The sequence below is a fragment of the Eleutherodactylus coqui genome, chromosome 3 (genome assembly GCF_035609145.1).
Source record: "Eleutherodactylus coqui strain aEleCoq1 chromosome 3, aEleCoq1.hap1, whole genome shotgun sequence".
Lineage (NCBI taxonomy): Eukaryota > Metazoa > Chordata > Amphibia > Anura > Eleutherodactylidae > Eleutherodactylus > Eleutherodactylus coqui.
Genome location: NC_089839.1, coordinates 243655259 through 243681936, shown reverse-complemented (window position 1 = coordinate 243681936; position 26678 = coordinate 243655259). Strand labels below are relative to the sequence as shown.

The following is a 26678-nucleotide window of genomic DNA, read 5'->3' as shown; positions in this document are numbered from 1 at the left end:
CCTCCATCATTGGGTAAAAAGTAGTGTAAAGACCTACCCTATTGCCCATGCTACACAAAGGTATTCTTGACCTAATGTATTAAAACATATGCCTAAATGACCAATCTAGTCAAGTGTTGAGTCAATAGAAGTGAAAGGGATACTTCAAATATACATTTAGAAAAAGAATAAGTTAAAGAATAGTAGGCAAAGGACTCAACTTATATATTCATCTCACTTATTTTATATACCCTGACATAAGTAATCAAAAGTCATTGTTATCATTGCATTAAATTCTCAGCTTAAGGGCATAGTCAGACGAGCGTGTTTTTTTATGCGCCGTAGCAGGGACAGTGAGCAGAGCTATGGGATGGGGGGTAGGGGTTCCCAGAGCAGGGAGAGATGGAGCAGGGCTATGGGGAAACCCACCATAGCTCCGCTCACTGCCCCTGCTCAGGGGAAATTCCCCATAGCAGCGCTATCTTTGTATACTATGGAGAAATCCTAAGGGCTTCCCCCGAGAGAATAGGAGGAGGGGTGGGGCTATTGGGACCTGCCCCCCTGGTCCCACCCTAGCCACACCTTTAATGGTTCGCTATGGGGATTCTCACAGGGAATCTTCATAGCAAACCGTTGAGTGGCGTGGCTAGGGGCATGGCTGGTGGCAGGAACATTTGGCCCCTCCCCTTCTTCCGAACTCTTGGGTTAAGTACTGAAACCACACCCACTGCTCCCTCCCCGCTATAGGGAATTCCCTTGGGGAGAGAGGTAGGAGGAGTCCCTTATTGCCCCCCTTATTGCCCAACAGGGGGGCAGTAGGAATACCCAGCTGCTTACAGCAGAATATTTAAAAGGTGCTGCCCAGAAGATATCCTGTTGTAAAATCCTGTTAGTCCCCACGGGGATTAACGGAACCCATGGGAGTCCCCTCATTCCCGGGGTTACTAACAGGCGTTAACAGCAGGACATTTAAAAGGTGCTTCTGGCCAGAAGCACCTTTTAAATACCCTGCTGTAAGCAGCGAATAAACTATTTGTAGCACAGGAGTTTCAATTAACGGGGTTAATGGCTGCCTATAGCTTCCCCGCTGCTTACAGCAGGACATTTAAAAGGTGCTTCTGGCCAGAAGCACCTTTTAAATATCCCGCTGTTAAATCCTTAGTCCCCATGGAGATGAGGGGACTCCCAGAGGGTTTTGTTAATCAGCGCCAGCCCCATTGAAAGCAATGGAATAGCATTGCACTCCTCTGCCACAGCTGTGACAGCTGTGGCAGGGGATTCTTTCATCCCCGCAGGGAGTCCCGTCATCACTGAAAACTGTGGCAGTGCTGTCACAGTATTCAGTGATGAGGGGACCTTCGTGGAGCAGCAGCGCTTCTGCAGGCACAGCTGCTCCAGTGAATGGGCAAAGTTTCATGCACTGTGCATATGAAACTTTGCCCGTTCACGCATTTCCCACATAGGCGCGCAAAAAAACACGCTCGTCTGACCTCAGCCTTAAAAGTCTGGAAGTGATGAAAATGTATTTCTCTGTTAGATTTGCATTATACGTTCCTCTTCTTCCCCTTAGGTGAATATTGGATTGATCCAAACCAGGGATGCTCTGGAGACTCATTCAAAGTCTATTGCAACTTCACTGCTGGAGGCGAAACTTGTATATTTGCAGACAAGAAGTCAGAAGGAGTAAGTTAGATTGTCCATAGATTAATATAATAAAATATTCTAGTTTTTTTTCTTTTTTTAACCCATTAGTTCTGGGATAAATGGCCTGAATGAAAAAGGATGATACTCAGAGCACTGTTGCCATTTTGCTGCCAGAAGGCAAACTTTTTAGTGCCCATTTTCTGTTGCTCTTGAGTCATACCATCTAATTAACTTTGTTAAAGGGAATGCGTCATCAAAAATTACCTATTGTTTAAATCCAGTGTTATTTCAAACATACTGTATTATTTAAAAGTAATTGGTGATTTTGTTTGGCATTTTCCATGTCTCTATGTATATTTAAAAAATGCTGAAATCCCTGATTTTTTTTACACTGGCCATCAAGCCTAATAATAGTCTAACCATTCCTTATCTGTAAAGATCACTTTTCTATAGTCTTCTCTTTATCCTCACACCCAGGATTACAATGAAAGGTAACACTTATATATAGATAGCACAGATTTAATCATTCATAATAGGGGATAGTCACAGCTCACCTCTTCCCCCTCATTGCACAGTGACCTCTGCACAGGTCACAGAGAATGCTCACAAAACTCTACTACAATATGAACATCTCCTGTTTGTTATGTTACTATGATTCCTGTGGCTGCTGTATAATATGTCTCTGATGGCTATTAAAAGAGATTCAGAGAAGATGTCTGCCCCCGTAATCCTCTATAGGTGATAAAAAAATCTACAATTCAAAAAAAAATGGAAAAATTGATGTTTCATTTTCTCGTTTTATTTAGTAAATATTTAGTTGATACATTCTCTTCAATTTTCTTTTAAATCATTGTGATCAATTGTTCTGCATCTCTACAAACAGGTACGAATTTCATCATGGCCCAAAGAAAATCCGGGATCTTGGTTCAGTGAATTCAAGAGAGGAAAGCTGGTAGGTTCATCGATTTAGGAAAGAACTATGCTATTAAGAGTCACAGAACATCGAAGTTATGATCTCCCAGTTAACCTCAATGATTATCTCTAAAACAACCGCATAAGTAAACAAACTGATGACATTTTTGAATAAAATTACACATATGGCTTTTAATCTTCTGCATTTGCTCCACGAGTTGTTTGCTCAGCTGGTCATGTCTTTATGTGATGGTTATCAGGCCACAGGATTCCATTGTCTCCTCCTGGCTGAGTACATAATGAGTAAACAGTGTACTCATTATGTATGCTAAGCAAACAAAACACATCATGCAGCCGCTCCAAAGCCACTCAAAATTCTATTCCAATGGAACGACTTTTGAGTGATCACACAATGGTTTTTATGCTGACTAAAATCCAGCACTAAACAACAATTGAACGAAAAATGCTTGACTACCCACGTTTACATGGAGCGATCATCGTTCACTTTGGGCGGTTTGAACTAATTTTGAGTCATAATCATTGAATGTAAAAGAGCCTTTAGAGTATGAATCCACACTTCTGGTCTAATTGTATATTGGAGGAGCTTATAGCACCTGTATTTATAAGCATGTCTTAGAGGTTGAAAAGGAATACATAATATATTAAAGAAATGGTTGGGAGTTCTTCACTTCCTTTTGTTTTAGGGTGGCTGCACACGAGCGTGTTTTTGTGCGTGCATAGGCACGCACAAAAGCACACTTCTATTTGCAACAATGCATTCCCTATGGTACCTTCACATGTCCGTGCTTTACAGGCGTGTGCCTGCAAACATAGGACATGCGTGCACCATAGGGAATGCACACATTGTTTTCAATGGAGCCACGACTGCTGCCGGCGGCTCCATTGAAAACAATGGTCTGCCGACTCCCCTGCATTCTTTTTCAGGGAAGGGATTTACATAAAAGCTCTTCCCTTAAAAAGAAAAATTTTAGTGTGAAAAAAAAAAAATATATACTTACCTGTCCACCGCTGCCATGACCCCCGCGGGGATGAAGAACACATCTGCCGCATGTCATTCATTCGTCGAGAACTGCCTGTGATTGGCTGAGCACCTCAGCCAATCACATTTAGCTCTTTTCACCACAGTGCAGGAGACAGCAGGAGAAGACACGGCTGAGCCCCTGCAGCTGAAGCAAGGTGAGAATCTACTTTTTCGTTTTTAAACCACTTTTACTTGATTTTTCAGGGAAGAGCTTATATTTAAAGCCCTTCCCTGAAATCAATTGAAGGGGTTGCTGGCAGTAGAATCCTCTGCCGCAGCTGACATGTGTGATAGCTGTGGTAGAGAATTGAAGAATTCCTCTGCTGCATCTGTCACAGATGTGGCAGATGTAGCAGCAGGGAATTTTTTTAACTAGCGGGGATGAAGGAAACATCTGCCGCATGCGGCAGATGAGTTCTACATCACCGCGGGGGTCACGGCAGCGGCGGACAGGTAAGTATATTTTTTATTTATTTATTTTTTTACACTAAAATATTTCTTTTTCAGGGAAGGGCTTATATGTAAAGCTCTTCCCTGAAAAAGAATGCAGGGGTGCTGGCAGAGCATTGTTTTCAATGGAGCCACCAGCACCAGCAGCAGCCACCATTGTTTTGGGGGTTTTGTTTTCCGTGTTTTTTGCAATACGATAACTTTACTCTCTGGATCAGCATGATTACAGCCACCACATTTATGTTATTTTTTAATGTGTACAATGTTTTATTACTTTTGCACACTAAAAAAAGCGTTAAAAAAATTGTTTCCCTGTCACCGCAGGACACGACTCATAGCATTTTTACTTTTTCATCAACAGATCCGTATAAGGGCTTATTATTTTGTAGGTCAGCGGGTAAATTTATTAGTACTATTTTGGGGTACAGATGATTTTTTGATCACTTTTAATTCCCCTTTTTGGAGGTAAGATTAGCAAAACTTAGGAGTTCTTGCATTTTTCTGTTTGTTTTTATTGCATTTTTTTCTATGGTGTTCTCTGTATGGTAAAAATGACATTTAGCAATGATATGATTGTGACTAGAGATGAGCGAGCCTACTCGGTAAGGCAGTTAACTGCTTAGTGATCCGAGCAGGCTCAGGTGGGCTGTGGGGGGTGAGCGGGGAGAAGAGAGAAAGACCTCTCCACTCTTCCTCCCGCTCCGCTCTCCCCCCGTTCCCCCCGCCCCCCGCAGCCCACCCGAGCCTGCTCGGATCACTAAGCAGTTACTCGAAAAGAGCGATGCTCACTCAAGTAACTGCCTTACCGAGTAGGCTCGCTCATCTCTAATTGTGACAATACCACATTTAAATAGCTTTTTAAATTTTTTACTACTTTTGCACATTAGAACGCTTTTTTAAAGAAAAAACATTGAATTTGTATCATTGCATTCTAATACCCAGAAAAGTTTTAATTTTCTACCAACAAAGGTATATGATGCTTTGTTTTTGCGGGAAGACTTGTAGTTTTTACTAATGCTATATTGAGGTACATTTAATTTTTAGATCGCTCTTTAATGCATTTTTTGATAGGCGGATGGATGGAAAATACCTGTTGAAAATTTCCAGTCATTGTTGCAAGGCTTGTTAAAAAGTCTGACATTGACTTCCAGGAATGCTGTCTTCCAATTGGTGGTGCTGTAGAGGCATTGTTCCATCTTGCCATTTGTACAATCACTAGCATAGTGCACTGCATTACTTATGTAGTACAGTGTTCTATGCCTATAGCAGCAGTCTACCAAGCCCTTGCAGAGGCTGGGTTTAATAAGCTGGGTTATATGGCAGACACAGAGGCCTTTGTCAGGCCTCTGGCTTCCATATTGACCCATCAGTACCTTATGATCATATCCTGGGGTGCAGATGAGTAACAGGGAGAGCCCTTGTCAACTGCTTACATGCTTCTGTGACTATTGACTGCAACAAGTAGGAGGTTAAATGGCTAGGATCAGAGACTTTTCTGCTCCTGGTCATTGGAGCAGGATCATGGCTGTCAGTCTGCAATGCTGTAAAAAGGTATACGTACAGGTTTAAAGCCAATTAGTGACCAATGTAGAAAGGCACATTGGTGGTCACTAATGGCATAAGCTGGCCCTCAACATTAACTGGCAGTCCCTTCATACAAATGTACTTTTGATGAGCACTCCCATTTGTCAGCAAATGAGAATCTAATCAAAAGAGTAATAGTGTTGCAATAAAACAAATACATGTACAGCCATTCAGCCACTTACTGTAGGTTCTTGGCCAAATGGTTGAATTTTGTGATGCAAATTAGTAACATAATAAGTTCACTATTGTCTCTTTTTCCCTGCAGCTTTCCTATGTTGACACTGAGGGCAACTCAATTAATCAAGTTCAAATGACCTTCCTGAAACTTCTCAGTGCTTCCGCTCGACAGAACTTCACCTACAGCTGCCACCAGTCAGTAGCCTGGCATGATGCTGTAAATGATAACTATGACAAGGCCTTGAGGTTCCTGGGATCAAATGATGAGGAAATGTCCTACGACAACAGCCTCTTTATTAAGGCCCTGCACGACGGATGTGCGGTAAGTAAAAAAGATAAGGCACATTCACACCTGAATCCATTATCTGCTCCATCCTTGGAGCTAAACAATGTAAATATTGGAACCACCAGACTCGGCACATGCCAGAATCCAATGGCGCTGAACAAGTTTTGCTCGGCTTCCAGCATTCCAACCAGCATTTTCCTAGTTGAAATAGTGCATTATGCTATGCTATTTCATCCTGGATTTCATGGTGGATCAGCCGTGGAGGCTGCAACACAGATGTGAATCCACTTTTATATGAAACTGCCACTGAAGAAACCATACAAGTTAATAGGAATATATACATAGACAGGCATATGGATAACTGAACAATTATTCAATCCAGTTTCAGACTACATATCATTAAGTGCATGTATATTCATGATAGAAGAACTTTACCTAAAAAAATGGTTGGTAAGGGAAAACATACTGATAATCTTTGCTTAACCCCTTAAGGAACCAGCGCTGTAAATATATGGCACTTCATCCTGGGCTTTTAAACCACGCCGATAGCAAAAAATGTGGCACAGGATTAAAGCCTCTGCTCCTACAATCAAGCAGAAGCAAGTCAGGTTCTCATCTGTTAGTCACAGCTGAGAATCTGGAGGAGAAGGGAGATCGGCCTTATCCTTTCCAGTGTACATAGTGCTCAATGAGCGCTATGTACTAAAAACTGAAAGTGGAAGTATTGCTTTCACTATGCGACCTAGCGATCACGTGACCTGGCGCTGGATACCCTTCATCACAGCAGAGCTGCAGGCTCCTAGCAGACCCTGATCAGCTCTGCCATTGACTATTGTCACTATATGGGAATGTTTTTCCCTGTAACTGGCACTCCTATGGATGCCCCAGATACACTGGAAAAGTGTGAAATTAAGGAAAAAAGAAAATGGGAATGACCCTCAGAGGTCGTATATGGTGTCAATGGGGGACATACATGGTAAAAAAATAATAAAAGAACAAAAAAAAGTTAAAGAAAATTACAGAATAAAGTAAAAATATATACATAAAAAAGAAAATGACCCAATGCCAACCAAAACCATCGCTGTATGTACCCTGTAATCCAAAACCATACATATTATATATCAAAACATACAAAACAAAATGAGGAACCCATTACCAAAATTTATTTTAGCATAATTATACTAATTTAAAAAAAAACATCTATAAATATTAAATTTTTTTTTAGCTTTTTACCCCCCAATAAAACTAAAAAAAACGACAGTAAAAAAAAAAGATATAAAAAAATAGCCCTATATGTCTTGGGACAAAATGCAGCAAAAATAATTTTGGTAGCTCAGGGATTAAAAAATAGGGTAGTAAAACCACCACATGGGTAAAATCCCTAAAAAGTATCTGGTCCTTTAGGACCAAAACAGCCTGGTCCTTAAGGGGGTAAGACCAGTAAAGTTTCGGCCTGGTTGACTTCCATTGATCAGCAGCCCCTTTATTGTTTATCCAAGCATGGTGGCCTATCCATAGCCCCTTCACAGACCATTCATTCTGCTAGTCATGGGGGATCTGGGGATTGTGCCACTACCAATCACACATTAATGAGACGTTTAAAAGTTGCCATTATCTTTTGATAATTTTACCAAAGTAGAGGACAATAATAGACAATAGAGGAGATTTCTAAAGAGAATTTTTAACAACAGAAGAAAACGCTCAAGGACTTTATGGTAATTATTTTATTGTTTGTGAAAATATTCTTAAAATGTTCTTTGCAAAATCTTACATTCTACAACAATGATGAATTCTGACATCCTGCAGGACTTCCCACTGGCTAGAACCTCAGCTTCTCCCATAGTTTTCCATATATAAGAGGTTGAGTAGTAAAATCCACAGGCAGATAGAACTGCCATCTTTAGTAATTGTCATTTTTGTAGCTTTGATTTGATTTTCAAAAAATTCTATTCCAAACTGCAATTATGTCAGAAGGAAAGAATGTAATATATAGACTTTTTAGAAAACATTATATTTCCTGTTCGCGTTCGGGAAGAATCCCTCTTCCATGCTAAATGAGAATGACAAGTATTTTCCACACCAAGAAGTACACGTCTGTGTCGTGCATTAATGCATCTCCTTTGCTATGGATCGGCTTTCATGACTAATGGAAGTATTTCCAAAACCCAGTCCAATCAGCAATCAATAAAGTTTCAGAATCAATTTAGGCTTGAATAATACTCATTATAAGCCAGTTTGTCCTTGTATTGAGAAATGCTCTATTGACAATATAGGGTGAATGATGTAAAGAGAAAACAGCAGGAACCAGCTAAGAATACAATTTTAACTGCGTAGTCTAATGTCATTGGGGGATGGGATGCGTTTCATTACCCTTCTAAATGTTGGATTCTGAGTTTTTAGAGATGTTTCTGAGGTTCACTTGGCTGTATTGCATTTTCATTACATAGAACAGATTAGAATAACATATATGATAGTGTTTTAGAGCAAGAAAAGTGGCAAGACGAGGAATTTATTCTTTCTGCAGCAAAGCAAAATATTACAAAAGCATAAATTGAAGTATGTACATGGTCCACAAAGAAAAGGTGCTACTGTTGTAATATAGAGAAAACATATGAACTCCTTCTCATCACACCCCGTTTTGTAGTTTTCATTTTTTTACTCCCACTTTCAAAAACTCCTAAGTTATTATTCTTCTGGAAGCATAGCTACTTGAGGGTTGTGTTTTTGCAGGATAAGTTATAGTTTTCAATGATATGTATTCACTGCTTCATCAAATACATCAGGAAGGAAAATAACCGGCGCCCATGTAGGGGCGGACCCGGAATAAATACACTTTCATTATGGCTGATTGGTTAGTTAGGGGAAACAGCTCCCTATTGGCTAATCAGTCCATACACCACAGGAGTTGTTGTAGCAGGGTTGTCATGATATTGCCCTGGCTCCGATCCTTGATTGTGACCAGTGTGACATAACTCTGGTATTGCAGTTCAACTTTATTCACTTGAATGGGGATGAGATACAATACCAGAAACAACCTATGGATAGAAGTGGCTCTGTTTCTAGAAAACAGTAGACCTTTTGTCTAGTCGGTTAAAGGTTACCTGTCACTTGCCTAAAATACCATAACTTAGCTTATGGTGATGTTTAGGCAAAGTGGCAGGGAGTTGGGTGCTGTATTTTACATACCCATTTCCTGATTCCTGTGGTTCTCATTGCTAAAGTCCATGCAAAGGCAAAAATCGGACTCTTTTTGGAATCCCCACAAGTGTATTGGACCGAGCGTGCATTGGACTCTGAAAAGAGTTGGATTTTCGGCTGGTGCACAGACTTTAGTGGCGAGAACCAGGAAGAAGGTGAGTATAAAAATACAGCACCCAACTCCCTGTCACCTACCCTAGCAGTACCAAAAGTTAGTTTATGGTGATTTAGGCAGTTGACATGTTCCCTTTAAAAAAAACCAGTAAAAATGTGATAGATTCTGCCAATGTATTGAGGAAGAGCGGATATGTAAGAAGCTCACGTCATAGACAAACATGGCATAGGATAAATAAAAATACATTTGAACATATGTGTAACTATACACTGACCATTAATTCTTCTTATTCTTTTTGCAGCTGAGGAAAGGATATGCAAGAACAGTCCTTGAAATCAACACACTAAAGATAGATCAGTTGCCTATAGCAGATGTTATGATAAGTGACTTTGGGGATCAGAACCAGAAGTTTGGATTTGAGGTCGGACCCGCCTGCTTTTTAGGTTGAGACTGGAATCCGGACAAGCAGCTTAAAAAAAAAGTGTAAAAAAAATCATCTTTAAAAAAAAAAGCGTCAGGCTTTGGATACCACCAGAGACATGTTCGCCACATGCAAGTTTTGAATATGGATTGTGCAAGAGGGGAAGAAAAACAAAAAACACATAAGAAAAACTCACTGCATATGAGTTATTTGCCAGGCTCCCTCACCTGAGGCAGAATCACATGACTTAGGCAGTTGCCAAAAAAAATGAAGGACTTAGATGCGATACTATAAAGACAGCTGTGTCCTCCTTTCATGGGAAACATTTGGTGCTGGAGAACATCCCAAAAAAAAAAAAAGGCTTCGTCCATCATAGGTGCTATTCTTGTAAATGGGTTTATCAAATGCTGTATACATGTAGTTACTCTGCATACTTATTATCAGGCTTGCATATCCTTTTCCAAAACTTGCATGTGACTCTGGGTTGAGCCCTAAAACTGAGAGCAAAATAAAACCCGAAAAGGTTCCCCACTGTCTAGACTGGATGCAGTGTCTGTACTGTACAAAATACCATGTAATTCCAGTGGACTCCAACCCTTCTTTCTGACTCCAAATAAAATCCCTTTGTATATATTGATGTGGAAGACCTTTCTTATTTGCTGTTGCTAAACAAAATAAATCTATCTATAGATATATATTTACATTCTCTATATATAAAGCCTCAGGTTGCCAAACTGGAAGACAGAAATGATCATCTTAAATTTCACTATTTTTGTGTTGCTTTTTTTTATTTTTCTGCAAAATGAAACCATTTTGGTGCAATATTTGATGGTGCTAATACCTCATTCCAGGATGTTGTGACATGCATGTATATACCTAAAATAACTTTTTTTTAATTATTATTTGTGGTCGGGGGAAAATGTGTATTAAGAGAACTATTTCTGTATTTGTCAATTTTGTGTGAAGTCATTGGTCAAACGCACGTATGTTTCAATTTATGTATCATCAAGGTTTGTGCAACTTCCAACACGTCATATTAAAACTGGACGCGAAACGGTCATGTTATGTATTTGTTCAGTGTTTAAAAAAAACAAAAAACTTCTAGCCATTGAATACCAGACGGATAGTAGATATGTTCATATGTGCTGACTGCTATTTATGTTATAGCTATTCCAAACAGACACAGTAATATATTGGTCAGCAAGTCACTATGTTGTTGAACCCATGAATAGCTTTCAGATATTTATAGATATACAATTTTGGCAAGGTCATGTGATTCTACCTGGTTGCATAGCAACATAGGAGGGGCTGCTAATAACGCCAGTTAATTTGACATCCAAATTTTTTTTTTAATTAGTCTTCCAAACTTCTTGTGGTCTTTTCCTCTCATTCTGGTTTTAGCTGGAAAATAAAGATAAAGATTTTCACATTAAAAATAAAATTCTTTTGTAATTATTTTTCATAATATATGTAAGACTTGAAAATTGTGTGTTACTCTTTCATAAATAAACTGTTAAATTAATTGGTCTCAGATCCCACTAGCTCATTTTCCCATGACATTTAATTAACAGGCTATAGAATAAACATTTTTTTTTCTTTTGCTGTTGAATATTTTTTCTACAAAAATGTTACTGTCACCTCGGAGAAGATATGAAAATGTTATCAATAAATTCAAGTCTTGTTTACGTTAAATGTCCCTTTCCTTTCTTAAAAGAAATGCGGGGTCGAGCATAAAATCAAATCCCATTATCATAGTCAGGAATGGTCAGTTTCTTCATGTCTTCTTGCCTCGGTAAGCATGTCCATGTAGCAGACAAGATATCTTTCTTATGGTTCCTTAAGCTGCTGTTGACTCTCCACTCATTGGGATGGAAAATACATTGATAGGATCCATGAACAGGTATATCAGTTAATACCAGAATGATATCTGTGACTCACGTCTCCAACAGTGGGCTGCTTTCGATGAGTGTCCTTGTTCTGGGCATCAATGGAGACACAAAAGTCTTAATGAAATGATGGAAGATTGTCTAAAGTGGAAATCGGTTTCACAGTAGAGCGAGCCCAACGGACAAGTCTGAAATAAGGACCCCCAAAGTCAAGCTTCCCAGCTCTATAGCCTTAGACTAATTGGATGGGGAAAGCGTTTGCTTGGTTGGAGACCACTTCATACAGTAATCTAGCCCAGTTGAAGGATGATTTATTCCTATGCAGAAGCACAAACAGATTGAAGTATTTTTTAATTATAAATAAAATTGATCTGAAGTCAAAAGCTGTAAAAAGTTGTACATCTGTTCAATCTTGGGTACTTCTCATACCAGAGGAAATGATTCTAAGGGCTTATTTTACATCTATATACAACATGCTTACATCCATATTTAACTATACCGTAAACTGTTGTAACTGCAAGTATAGGATTTATCATCTAGAAAGGTCTAATTTGTAAATCTACCCGTAAGCAATAGACCATAATGGCAAGTGATTAGTCATATGTCAGCTCCAAATAGGGTTGTCTTCTGTAGGACTTCTGGTGCCTTCTATTGTGTCTGGACCACTGGAGGATCCAATGGTGGCCTAGTCTGCTCCGTCTTCTGCCGATTCTCGTGTGTTTTCTGTATAGTCATTTTTGCTGTTTTTATACAGTATATATCAGGCATTTTTGCAAAGATTATACACGCTTATATGAAGCTTTTAAAATACAGTCATTAATATCAATTACTCCAACAATTCAAGTTGAGCTATTGATGTTCCAAAACATTGACGTTGCTTAATACTGTACATTTTTCTCATTCATAAAATTTGCCATGAATTCTGAAGGTTAAGTTAAAAAAAAAATACAAATCGCACTTGTACAGTATTTATCTATCATGCAAAAAACAACCAGTTACATTTCGGCATCGGAAGAGTTTTTAATCTCACTGGCTCACAGCAGAGGGTGAGTAAATTCTGACTACTACATATGCATTTCTCATAGTTTACCATCATAGACTGTTTGTTAGTTCTCCTCCTGCTGAGAATAATCGATATCAGAAGTCCTAACATTTGCTTTTGATGCATTTTTCACACAAGGCCAAGGCTACAGGGTGTTTTTGGTGCCAACAGGGGTTAGGTGACCAAAAGTTTTGTAACATTGCACTAACATTAAACTTTTTGGAGTTGCACTGTGAATCAGAGGTTGTCAAAATTGCTATGTTTGCAGTTGTAGTTTTATCCTACCACCAACATTTCTATTTTTTTCAAAGCTGCCTGCAGTTAAAAAAAAAAGGCACAGAAGACTTCTTTTAGTGACTCTAGCAGTGAGACACCTTGTGGTCAACATATCATCAGAAACTCTGTTAACAAAAAGGGATTGGTCAAAGTGGACAACGTATTTAACACTCTCTTCCAGTTTCCTTTTCTTGAGGATTAAACTTAAAGTAACTGCACTTTCTATAAACTATTGTCAAAGGTTTTGATCACTGGGGGTCCAGATGCTGAGACCTTTGCTTAAGCTTCAAATGTAAGGGGTGCAGTGCTCTCTCAAGCGCTGTGCCCCTTTGCCTGTCCTTGCTGCCTACCGACTCCACTCAGCAGCTGAAGAGTGACGCACAGACTTCTATTGACATATATGCATCCATCTTCTGCTGCCAAGAGGAAGCAAGAAGCAGCAAAGACAGCCAAAGGGGCAAAAGTGCTTGGTTGAGCACTGCAGCTCCTTTATTTGAGAGATCAGAGGGGGTCTCAGAGCCCGACTCACCAGTCATCAAAACTTTTGATGTCGCTTTGATGTGTCAAAACTTTTTTAAAAGTTCAGGTTTTTTTTAGAGCTCAGTCAGATGAGTGAATTTTTCATGCATTATAGGCATGGGGAAAAAAATTTGCACATCGTGTGTAGAAAAAAATCGCATGACCGCGTCCATTTGCACTCACATATCCTATCTTTTGCAGGTGCAAATTTTTTCCGCTTCTAAAAAATGGACATGTGACCGCTTTCATTGGAAAGCATTGGTTGTAATAGATCCATACATGCCTGAAAAATTTGCTCGCCTGACTGAGCCCTTAGGGATCCCAGATTTTGTACTTTCTCCTGCTGTCCAAGTGGTATACTCTACTGATTAAGTGTTAGAAGCCCTCAATTTTTCCATTTATTTTTGACATGAACACAGTTCAAGTCCAACATATAATGTGAAAGATTCAAAAATAAGTTAAAGAGCTTCTGTCATTAAAAAAAAAAATCTGTACATACCAATTCCTCCCCCGTCAGTCCTCTGACCAGATCTTTTCCTCAACAATCTTCTCCTGGCTCCTCCAGTCCCCTGGGTCACGCCACCTTCAGCTGTCCGGTTCCTCTTCTTCCTGTGTCGAAGCGTACATTTGTAGGCATTCTCCTTCCTGCAGATTAATGTATGCTACGTCACTAGTGACGTAGCATTCACTGCCTGGCAGGCAATGCTGATCCTCGGCAGTCTGCTTTAGTGTGCATGCGCTGGGTCTCTCCGCCAGAAATAGTATGTATAGCGACAAGACCCCACGCCTACACACTAAAGCAGGCTGCCGAGTATCAGTATTTCCTGCTAGGTAGTGAATGCTATGTCACTAGTGACTGGGTACACTGACCTGCAGGAGGGTGAATGCCGGCAATGTACGTTTTGTCACTAGTAGAAGAGAATCCTGCCGGCTTGCAGTGAGGTGATCTGGGGGACTGGAAGAGCCAGGAGAAGATAGGTGAGGTGAAGATCTGGTAAGAAGACTGCATGCGGAGGAATAGGTAAGTACAGATTTTTTTTTTGATGACAGAACCCTTTTAAAAGCCATAAGATAGTATGCTATTTTAACTTGGAACACAACAATAGTCGGAATTTATGATTTTAACCAAAAGGCTTTTTTCAGAGAACATGAAGGACAGCTGCTCTGTAGTACAGAAAGCAAATTATGGTTTGAAATTGGATGCAAACTGTTCCTACAGGTGTCTCAATTTTTGCAGATTACTTTCCGCCTCTCTGATTCTATATAACCAGTGCTGGAACAGACTGCATTACACCCTCTGGGACAGGATCTGGACAGATTTGCTCTTTAGGACAGAGCGCATATTGCTATCAAAATGGAAAGAAAAAGGCAATTAACTGAAGAAGACAGACAATTATAACCCTTAGAAGTGTAGGTCTGTTCTACAAAGAAAATGCCAATTAAAGCCAAGGTAGCAGTCAGTACAGTTTCATATACCATCAAAAGGTATTTGGAAAACGTAGAAACTGTGACAGGAAGAGGACTGGTAGACAAAAGAACACTATGAAACCAGATGATAAGTTTATAAGAGTGAGCAGTTTGCGTGACCCACTCATCACAGCACAAAATCTTCAAGCACGGCTTAATGTAGCAAAAAATAAACAAGTTTCCATTTCAACCGTGAAGAGAAGACTTCTAACTGCAGGTTTGACAGGTAGAGTATCAGTAAGAAAGCCACTGCTAAGATTGCAAAATAAAATAAAAGACTTTCCTGAGCAAAGTAACACCTCCAATAGACACTGCATTGCGGTAGAAGGTCTTATGGATGGAGCAAAATGTGACACCTTTGGTATATCACATTTGTACACCATCCAATAGGTGAAAGAATGGCTCCTGAGTGCCAGCTGTCAAAAAAGGGGGAGGGAGGATGATGGTGGATCCAGAGTAAGCAACTTGCACAAGGTGACTAGTACACTGGCAAAAAGGATTACCATAGCATTTTGATACAGCCATACAATACCCTCCGGTGTCCGCAAAGTTGTTCAGGCGTTCATATTACAGCAAGATAATGATTCAAAACATCCTTCTAGATTATGTCAGAGCTACTTAAAAAGACAAGAAAAAGACAGTAGGCTTCAAAGAATGGAATGGCCTGCACAGTCTCCGGACTTAAACCCCATTGAGCTTGCTTGGGATGAACTGGACAGAAGGGTAAAAGCAAAGCAACCTAAAAGTGCAGCACATTTGTGGGAACTTCTGCAACAATGTTGGGAAGAAATCTTTGAACAATATCTGAATGCAACTGTAGAAAGAATGCCTCGCTTGTGTAAAGCTGTTATATCATCTAGAGGTCCCTACTTTGAAGAGTCAAAAATCTAAAACGTTTGACCAGTAGTATACAGACATTTATGTGTACAGCACAGTCCCCTGACAGTGTTCATTAACATATAATGAGTAATGTCGGGCAGAGTGGAATTTGTCATTGTTATAGCATATTGCCGTGTTCATTGGGTTGAAGGAAAAAGTCACTCTTGAATCAGGAGTCCCAAGGCATACCTGTGTCACGCCGTCATAGACCGCGGTTTATTGTAATGCTGTAATATTGCATTATACTTTATGAGCGATCAAACAATTGCAAGTTCTAGTCCTCAACGGAGTCTAAAAAGTATGTAGAAAGGGGTAAAAAAAAGTTTTATTAATTATTGGAAACAATAAAAGGAAGCAAAAGTTATTCTTAACACATTTTTAAAAAACATATTTGTTATCTCTGCGTCTGTAAAAGTCCGATGTATCAAACTAACGCATTATTTATTCCACATAATGGAATAATATAGAAAAAAAACTTTACAGATGTGAGCTATTTCCTTTTTTTCACATTGTCATTTGCAAAAAGTGCAATACCTGATAGGCTGCAGAGCAGGCACAATCGCGGCAGAGCAGACACAATCGCCAAAAAGAAAAAAATACCTGCAGCCTACCAGGTATTGCATTTTTTGGCTTTTTCAGTGAATGTCTTTGTTTTTTTTCTCTCACCTCTGTGATTTTAATATAGTTAATATTGAGATAGCGTAGGTTTTGATGGACGCGTGGTGCCCTTGTCGTGACCCGTCAGCCTATGTGTTTTGGTGAAAATGCAAAACTAACACTTGCATTTAATAGCATGTATCAGTATTTTTTGTATGTAGCTTGCTATAGATTTTGGGTGAGCTAAAGATGTCAGCCAATATGGCCCACTTTGGAGATACAGGGCAACCCACTGCTTGTCAGTGAGAGTTGCTATCCTGTATGGTGGGGCACACCCATGTTTGGCTGGTTTCTTTAGTATTATTCACAACTGCTATGTTCGTTTGCCTTCACTCCTCCCCAATATGGGCTGGGTTAAGTGGGTGAGTGCCCATTAGTCTGCATTGAACAAGTAGCTCCTTCTTATAATAGTTTGGCAGACTGAATTCTATGAGGGTTTACGGTGATTGCACCTGCCCTATGTCGAGTGTGCCTGTGGAGATTGTGCCTATCTTATGGCAATTGTGCCTGTGGTGACTGTGCCTGCACTGTGGTGATTGTGCCTGCTCTGCAGCCTATCAGATATTGCCTTTTTTGGCTTTTTCAGTGAATGTCCATATTATGTGTATATATATATATCCTGGTTGGTAAGATATTAATGCAGATTAATATATACGTATGGTATATGGATGGAGCAGGTTCAGGAGCTGGGCCGTGCCATCCACAACGGGAACCAGATATTTCTAACAGCCATTCTTCCATTGCCTCAGCGGGAACAAGTGAGGACACCAATCGCCGCCATTAACCTTTTACATGCCTTGATCAACATTGATCGTGGTATGCATGAAGTTACCAAAAGGAGGGAGCTACCTCTGTGACATTATGAGCCCTCTACTATGAAATCGCTACTATGATGATTGTCAACCTTTTTGTCTTGCATAGCAAATGTTATAAAAAGTAAAAAAAAACTAAGACAAAATGCTTTTTTGATCCTTTTGTTTCCCAAAAAACCATAGTGATCAAAAATGTTATATATACACCTAAATATGGTCCCAATAAAAACTGCAGCTTGTTACACAAAAAAAGCAAGCTCATAAAGTTCCATCCATAGGAAAAAAAAAAGGTGAGGATCTTTGAATAAAGCAATGAAAAACAAAATAAAAGTCACCAAAAGTATTGCTAATGTAAAGAAAGCGAAAACAAACCTATAAAAATGATCCAATTTTGGTAATTTCGTAATCATATCAACCTGCAGAAAAAGGTATCACGTCAGAATTCATGTGTTTTTCACGTCTTCCAAAAATGTTATTAAAAGTTATACAATATACTATGTGTACCCTTAAATGGTACCAATAAAAACCGCAGCTCACCACACAATAAACAAGCCCTCATAAGTTGACAGAAAAATACAAATCTCCCAAAAATGTTGGTGTCTTTAGTTCCACGTCGTTATGTGGTTACACTCAAAAATGCCATTTAAACAATAAGTCTGATGATAGGAAGTGTTTTAACAGTTGTTAGCTATAATTAGTAGTAAGTTTTCAGACAGTGAGAACATTTTGTTATAGTTGTAACCATGTTTTCTATTCAATTTTTATTTAAATCAGGCAAATATTATATGAAATCATAATGCATGCTTCACTATGAAATTATACAAAATTGATTTTCTCTGAAGTGAAAACATGTAGAATTAAACGGAGGAGGAACATATTCAAACTAATCTTGTGACTGAAATAATAAAGCTGAAAGTGGTTTAGTATTCTATTGTGTACATAGAAAATCTGAATATGGTTACCAAGTAACAAGAAGATATTTATACTGCTTCCCTAAAGAAAACATCAGCATCAGGAAGTCGAAACTCTAAAAGGTTTCTGGATATTAGTTTACAAGTAGAATTCCTTATTTGTGTATTTTATATACTATCTGATATACAGCTTTAGGGTGAAGTCACACGAACGTATATCGGCTCAGTTTTTACGCCGAGCCGATATACGTTGTCCTCGTGTGCAGGGGGGGGGTAGGATGGAAGAGCCAAGTGCAGGAACTGAGCTCCCGCCCCCCTCTCTGCCCCTCTGCACTATTTGCAATGGGAAGAGGCGGGGCAGGGGCGGGGCTAAGTGGGCAGAATTAGCCCCGCCCCCGTCCCACCTCTCCCCATTGCAAATAGTGCAGAGGGGCGGAGAGGAGGCAGAGAGGGGGGCGGGAGCTCAGTTCCTGCTCCTGGCTCTTCCATCCTCCCCCCCTGCACACGAGGACAACGTATATCGGCTTGGCGTAAAAACCGAGCCGATATACGTTCGTGTGACTTCACCCTTAGAACAATTTAAAACAATGCTGCTAAAGGCAGCCTACAAGGACCCGTCCAAAAGCTGATTATCAGTGCTTTGGATCACCACACATGTTCATTAATGCACAAAAGGATTTTGCAACATACTATAAAACCTATATGTGATAGATGGCTTTATTTATAGGAAGGTAAAGAAGGAACTTGAAGAGCACATCTTGAAATCCTAGTCTGCTTTGTAATCTGTGTTTGGGAGAAACCGTGTTGCTATAGCATAACTACTGTTTTTCAAAGTTTCGCTGTTCCTCACCCAGTTTTAAGCCTCTTACAAAGCTGAGAACAACAGAAAGGACACAATTGTAGGCATTTACTATGGACAAGCAGAAGATATGGATGAACTCTTTCTACATCAGATGGCCAAGTTTTCAAAAAAGTATGATATAGTGATCATGGGAGATTTCTACTATCTAGGCATTTGTTGGAAATCTCTCTCAGGCAAAAAATGGGTCCAACAAATGCTTATCTGTTCTTTATGACAACTTTATCTTCCAAAAGGTAAAATATAGAACTAGGGGATGTGCTATCTTGGACCTAATTCTTAGCAAAGGAGAGGAAATAGTTGAGGAAGTAAGGGTGGCTGGGACCTTAGGAAGCAGTGATCATGCTATCCTTGAATTTTGGATAACAAGGGGAGAAAGACATGAGAAGACTCAGACTTCAAAATTGGATTTCAAAAAGGCAGGTTTTAATGGACACAGAAAAAGGGTAGAAAGGACCGAATGGCTGGATGTTCTTAAGGACAGAAATGTCCAAGAATGTTGAGAAACATTGCAAAATGAGATTCTCAATGCACAATCATTAAGAATACCCAAAGGAAGGAAGAATAGAAAGCATTTAAAGTGACCAGGATGGATGAACACAGAATTTAGGCATATGTTAAGAAGGAAGAAAGATATATTTATAAAATGGAAAGAAGGGGGAATATCTAAAGAAGGATATAATGTAGGGCATATGTCAGAAAAGCTAAAACTAATAATGAATTGAGGATGGCAAGAGAGGCCAAAACCAATATAAAGGGATTTTGGAGGTTCATCAAAAGTAAAAGAAAAGTCAAAGATGCTGTCACGTCCAACCTGGACATACTGGATCTATCACTTGCAGATCTACCAAAAATGCAAGTAAATAAAGACAAAACAAGAATGGAACCAAAATATGGGAAACACTGTCCCTATACAACCAAACATTGGGAAGGGCTCTGCCTGAAATCAAGGCGATCACTCCGATAAGGACAGCCCCAACTGCGTGCCACAGCACCTAGCTGACCCTACGTGGGGAAAGGAAACAAAACCAGAAAACCAAAACCAACTCCAGACTATCAGCAAGGCAGAAATCCAAGAACCACCACAACAGTCCCTCCCCTTTCAGAAGGGGCCCCAGGACCCTTAGGGTCAGCTTGATTCGGATTTAGTCTGTGAATTTTTCACAAGCCGATCTGCATGGACATCTGCCACTGGTACCCATGTCCTATCCTTAGGACTATAGCCACACCAATGCACTAAATACTGCAGTTCCCTCCTAACCAGATGAGAGTCTACTATGCGACTTATCTCAAAATGAATATCCCCATCAACCACAACCGGGGTTGGCGGAGATGAACTATTTCCTGAGTCAACAAACGTCAACAGAAATACATTATTTATTCTCATCAAACTAGGAATCTCTAAACAAAAAGACACAAGGTTAATTTTTCAATGATTTTGAAAGGGCCGATAAAGCATGGACCTAACTTAAAAGACCGTTTGATTTTTATGTTTTTAGTTTACAACCATACCAAGTGTCCCACCAAAAAATTAGTCCCCTCAGAATGACTATTATCCACCACCTGCTTAAAATGTGTAACCGTCCTTTGAAGATTCTTCTGAATATCTTCCCACACCACCTCGATATTAGAGAACTCATTCTTCTCTGGTACCTCCGACACCTCCTTAGTAATGTGACCAAAACATGGATGGAACCCATAATTACAAAAGAAAGGCGACATCCCCATAGATTCCAACAATCTATTGTTAAGAGCTGATTCAGCTAAAGGAAAAAACCACAACCAATCCTCCTGATTCTACGAGACATAACACCACAAGTATTGTTCCAGACTTTGGTTACATCTCTCAGTTTGTCCATTAGTCTCTGGATGATAGGCCAAGGAAAACGAGAGCTTAATACCCAACCGAGAGCAAACAAAACACCAGAATCTGGAAACAAACTGGACCCCACGATTGGAGACAATATTTGCTGGTAAACCTTGCAATCTCATGATATGAGTAATGAACAATCTGGACAAGTTTTTAGCATTTGGAAGACCGGGAAGAGGCACAAAATGACACATCTTGCTAAAACGATTAACCACAACCCAGATAACGGTATTACCATCTGAAAGCGGCAAAGCCGTAGTGAAGTCCATAGACAAATGAGTCCAAGGTTTCATAGGTATTGGCAAATGCATCAACCTCCCAGCAGGGGAATTTGCGAGGCGATTTAGTCCTGGCACAAATCTCACTGGACAGGACAAAGCTGAAAACATCTTGTCATAAGGCCGGTCACCAAAAACGTCTTGTGAGTAACTTGCAGGTATTTTTAATCCCCGGAGGACCAGCCAACACAGAACTATGTACGTCAGACAGCACTTGCAGCCTTAAATGAAGCGGAACAAACAGCTTTCCCACAGGAAGACATGCTGGAGCTAAGTCCTGTGCTTTACGGACCTGCTTCTCCAAATCTAGTGAAACCACAGACACCACAATCCCCTCCAAAAGAATGGGCATGGAAGGTTTGTCCAAAATCACCAGAAGAAGACTCCTGGAAAGAGCATCGACCTTAACATTTCTACTGCCAGAACAATATGCAACCAGAAAGGTGCAACGCGAAAAAAATAGTGACTGCTGCACCTGTCCCGGGTTAAGTACCTTGGCTGACTCTAGGTAAAATCAGGTTTTTGTGATCCGTAAAAACTGACCCCTTATGCTGAGCCCCTTCTAAGAGGGCCGCCACTCCTCCAAAGCTCACTTAATCGCCAACAGCTTTCTCAAAAATGTCATAAAATTGCTCAGCAGTAGAAAATTTATGTGAAAAAAAGCACAAGTACAAAGCTCTTGCAATGTACTTGTTCCCTGGCATAGCACCGCCCCAACCCCAACTTCTTAAGGCATCAACTTCCACCATGAATGGACTGGATGAGTCTGGTTGCACTAGAACCGGAGCCGTCATAAAACATCTCTTAAGGGCATGAAAAGATTATAATGCCCTTGGTGACCATTTAGAAGGGAAACAACCCATCCTTGTCATATCCGTCAAGCCCTTCAGGGGTGTTAAATGCGCCTTTCCATTCATCCTTAATCCAAATTAAACTATATGCCCCTCATAGATCGAATTTTGAAAATCAGTTGGAACCATTCAACTATGCAAACAGATCTGGAATGAGAGGTAAAGGGTATGGATTATGCTTGGTGATCTTGTTTAGCTCCCTGAAATTGAGACAGGGCCGCAAACCCCCATCCTTTTTTTCTTAACAAAAAAAATTGATGAATTAGATTGGCACCAGCTTCACAATCCAAAAAGACTGTGATCAGACACCTATAACACCAAAAGAGAATTTCAGTGGGAAGAACCAGCCTGGAGGACAACATTCAGGCAATCTGTGGGCCTAGAGGAACCTCCCCTCTGAGAACTACGGTGAGGACAATTCTGCACAAAACGTTCCGTCTAATTGCAAAAAAATCACAATCCTCTGACTTGACCCCTCTTCTCTCTACTAGCCTTGCCAGCCAATGAACTCAGTTGCATGGATTCCTCCCCCTCAGAAGGTACGAAGGCAGAAGTAAAGGAAAGCTCATTATGCCTTTCTCTAATCAGTCTACTTACTCTGATGGCTAATGACATTGCATCATCAAGACTTTGGGAAAATGGATAAACCACCAAGAAGTCTTTAATTTTGTCAGTGGGACCACAGTAGAACTGGCTTGGCAAGGCACAGTCATTTCATTGAGTCTCAGTTGCCCAACGGTGGAACTCTGTGCAGAAATCCTTAATGGTAGAGTTTCTCTGATGTAAAGCTCTGAGCTTTCCCTCTGTCAGTGACACCCTATCGGGGTCATTGTAGATTAACCCTAGGGCATCGAAAAAATGTAACTAATCTTCCCTGTGCTACTGAAGTAATAAAAGAATGCAGGCTATCTATAAACACAGAGGTGATGAGGGAACACTAAGCTAACTTAAATTAATTAAGTCTTCAGGTCCAGATGAATTACATCCTAGGATACTAAGCTCTTGCCTATCACCTGAAGGTTGCAAGTTCCCCGCATGATTCAGGTAGCCGGCTCAAGGTTGACTCAGCCTTCCATCCTTCCGAGGTCAGTAAAATGAGAACCCAGCTTGGTGGGGGGTAATAAATATTAATTACCTGAAAGCGCTGCGGAATAAGTTGGCGCTATACAAATACCAAGATTTATTTTTTATTTTACTGAAGGAGATAGCAGAGGTAATTGCTAAACTAATTGCCATAATCTTTGAAAATTCTTGTAGAACAGAAGTCCCAGAACATTGGAGAAACAGAGTATGAGTGCTGCCTAAGGCTGCTCACATAGCCCACTTTTTACAGCATTGACATTTCGAATGCTGTGCTAAATGCTGTAAAACTCCTCCATTGATTTCGACGGGGCATCTCAGACTAGAGTTTGAATGCAGCATTTGTAATGTCACCTTTTTCAAGGACTGTCTGTTCTATTTTCTGGCGTGTAAGCGCTTTAAAATCAATGGGGAGCATTTTCAATGCTATCAAAAATGTGGTAGAACACTGTGTACAGCATTTTACAGTGTTTTTGAACACAATGTTCAATGTCACTGTCAGGGAAAAGCAGCTCTGCCCTAGTAAAAATGCTGTGTTTACAAATGCAGTGTTTTTACTATGGCCTGTGTTACTAAAAGAATTGTTGCAGAATGTTGGCTGTGGATAATCCAAAGCAAATTCTGCCCAATGGGAAGATAGCATTTGACTTACCAAGGCAGGTTAAGAAGTGAAAACTGCTCTGTGAGTGGTTGCTAGAGGCAACAAAGATAGTTTTTCTTTTAGACTGGTTTCATAAATTTACCCCATAGACTGTTGCCCAGGACCGTTCAAACAGACTGCTGTCCAGGGTCCCTCAGCAGAACTTGCTGCACAGGTGATATGTCCACCTCTATATGGTACATTGGCTGACCTTGCATTGTTTTTCCCAGTCTGTCAATCTTGACAATGAGAGGAGCAGGAGCAAGTGTAATAGAAGTGGGGCACTCCCCTTGATTTCGATGGGTGTGAAGCTAGTGCTTTCACTTCCTGTCTTGACCAATGATGGTGATGTCTAGCTCTATTTCACTGACCATGGGCCGGATGGTAAGCTGATGGACTGGGATCCCAAATGGCGGATCCTGGTCAGTCAAATACTGATGACCTATCCAGATGATAGATCATCAGTTGTAGAAGGCTGGAATACCCATTTAACTAATTTATATCAGGCTTGTCGACTACATAATTTACCTTATCTTCATCTATTTAGTGTAAAAGCAGCAGTGTCAGGGTGGCATAAATATTAGATATCTGTCAGGCTAACCATCTGATGTTTATGGAGATGTCCTAACTCTCTCCCAACAGCAGCTGTCGGGGCATTTTAGATTTCAACATGCTAAGATAAGTCTCCGCCAGAGATCTCTGGCAGCAGCTTATAGAGAATACATAAGTCCTGAATATGCAAACTGTATGTATAGAGGAATAGAAAGAAATCATTGTAGGCCAAGTTATGTAACCACCCGTCTCACATTGTATATTACACACAACAGGGAAGCCAATATAGGTCACTACACAGCAACTACTATGTCTACTCTTCCATTTGCAGTAACTTCTTTTTATTGTTTTTTTTTTTATTTTTGAGTCATTTTTCCTTTTGTTAGTTATTTTATTTCTACATTATTTACAACGATGTTGTTCAGTCTGAAAATATACAAAAATGTGTTTCTTTATAAAATTCCCTCTATACACAAAATATTAATTTGGGGACAGAGACAAAGACCTCTGCCTGTGCTCTTCCTCTTACTAATGATGATAAACTGCTCAGTGTTTCCGCTTCCATATGTTCTCAGGACTAAAGGCAGGAATCCAGGTAAGTCTCCTCCTGTGTCATCTGCAAGTTATTTTTATTCATTACAATACCCATAAATCATTTTGCTACCAAGTCTCTAATCTTCTTGCACGTTTAGGCGTTTATTTGCCTTCTACAGCTATAGCACTGCTGTGAATATTCATATCAGATCATTCATGTCGCCAATATTGACTGTGCTCTTCAAACCGGAATATTACAAGAATAATTACATTTTACACTTTGTAATAGTTTCCCTAATATTGCAAAGAGCAACAATGCAATTAATGTTGATCCAATGCATATTAAAAGTTATTCTTGTTCTATATACACATGGCTATACAGCATAGATATAGCATGTCATTAAGCTATTAAGAGCCATACTGTAACTATGCCCTATGTTCATTATTTCTGTGTCCTGTTGACCTGAATCACCATCTTAAACACCCAGATGACCTATTCACTGATAAACAAAGACTTTGCTACTGGGAGTAAAACATGCTATTTACATGAATATGAGTGCGCTGAATCCGAATCTGAAGTCAAAATTCGCCTAGGACATCTACATCTTAAGTCATTGGTAGATTATAATTGCTGCACTATTACCTGCATCCTGCCTTTCAGCGCCATCTTTGCAATACATCATTGGCAGCAGCGGGTTTCTGCAGCATCTGGGCACATCTGAGCATGACGATAAGCTGATGTCAGCAGTTGCTAGGCCTATATAATGCGAGATGGGCCAAGCAAAAGCTTATAGTTGGCAATACCGTTTTCTTATATTGCTAATATGTGTGTTTTAGCATAAAGATGAGTAGGTGGAGCTGTGTTAAACATCCAGATATGTTTTGCTACATTGGGCGTAAATATGAATATGCGTTCAGCGTAAAAACCTGACAAAGAGGGTAAAGATTGCTTGCAATAATTATTTTGGGAGCAAAGTTGGAGATCAAGACCAAAGATAGGCACCTCACATCTTCTGTACTGTGTGCTACTCTGGCCTCACACAGTGGCTCAATGGCAAGAGGAACGCATGACGTTTGCTGTGCCTATTATCTGGCGGGAACAGAAAGATCATCACTCGGACTGCTATTTCTGCATAGCTAAATGTTGCTGGATTTTCAAATAAGAACAAGTCAAATATTGTTTATCCTGACTGTGAGTCTGCTCTGAAGCCAGCGCCACATGACACTAAGGCCTCATGTCCACGGGCAAAAGAAGAATTAAAATCCGCAGCGGATTTTAACTCTTCTCCCGCACGCAGATCCGCACCCCATAGGGATGCATTGACCACCCGCGGGTAGATAAATACCCGCGGATGGTCAATAAAAGGGAATTAAAAAAAATCTGGAGCATGAAAAAATCTGGACCATGCTCCATTTTAGTGCGGGTCTCCCGCGGGGACGGCTCCTGCAGGCTTCTATTGAAGCCTATGGAAGCCGTCCAGATCTAAAATAAGAATTAACTCACCCGCAGTGGGCCGGGAGGGTCTTCTCTTCCTCATGGCTGGATCTTTCTTGCTTCGGCTCGGCGGATGTGCCCGGCGCATGCACGCGGCACGTCGGCGACGTGCCGAGTTCATCCGCCGGCCAAAAAAAGAAGATCCGGCCGTGAGGAAGAGAAGATCTGCACGGTCCGCTGCGGGTGAGTTAATTCTTTTAAATTCCTATTTTAAGCGCCCATGTCCGCGGGGCAGGAGGGACCCGCTGCAGATTCTCCATGG

General features: G+C 40.3%; 1 protein-coding gene across 5 annotated transcripts in view; it reads left to right on the top strand.

Annotated features, from left to right (window-relative positions):
- Nucleotides 1-11330, top strand: part of COL11A1 (collagen type XI alpha 1 chain) — a 229080-nt gene extending 217750 nt beyond the window's left edge. For all 5 annotated transcript variants that reach the window (XM_066597204.1, XM_066597201.1, XM_066597205.1 and 2 more), the window contains 4 exons: nt 1550-1662; nt 2507-2575; nt 5877-6110; nt 9689-11330. In XM_066597204.1, the coding sequence (XP_066453301.1) occupies nt 1550-1662; nt 2507-2575; nt 5877-6110; nt 9689-9835 (563 nt within the window). In that variant the 3' untranslated portion in view covers nt 9836-11330. The remainder of the gene's footprint in view (nt 1-1549; nt 1663-2506; nt 2576-5876; nt 6111-9688) is intronic.
- Nucleotides 11331-26678: the final 15348 nt, after the last annotated feature.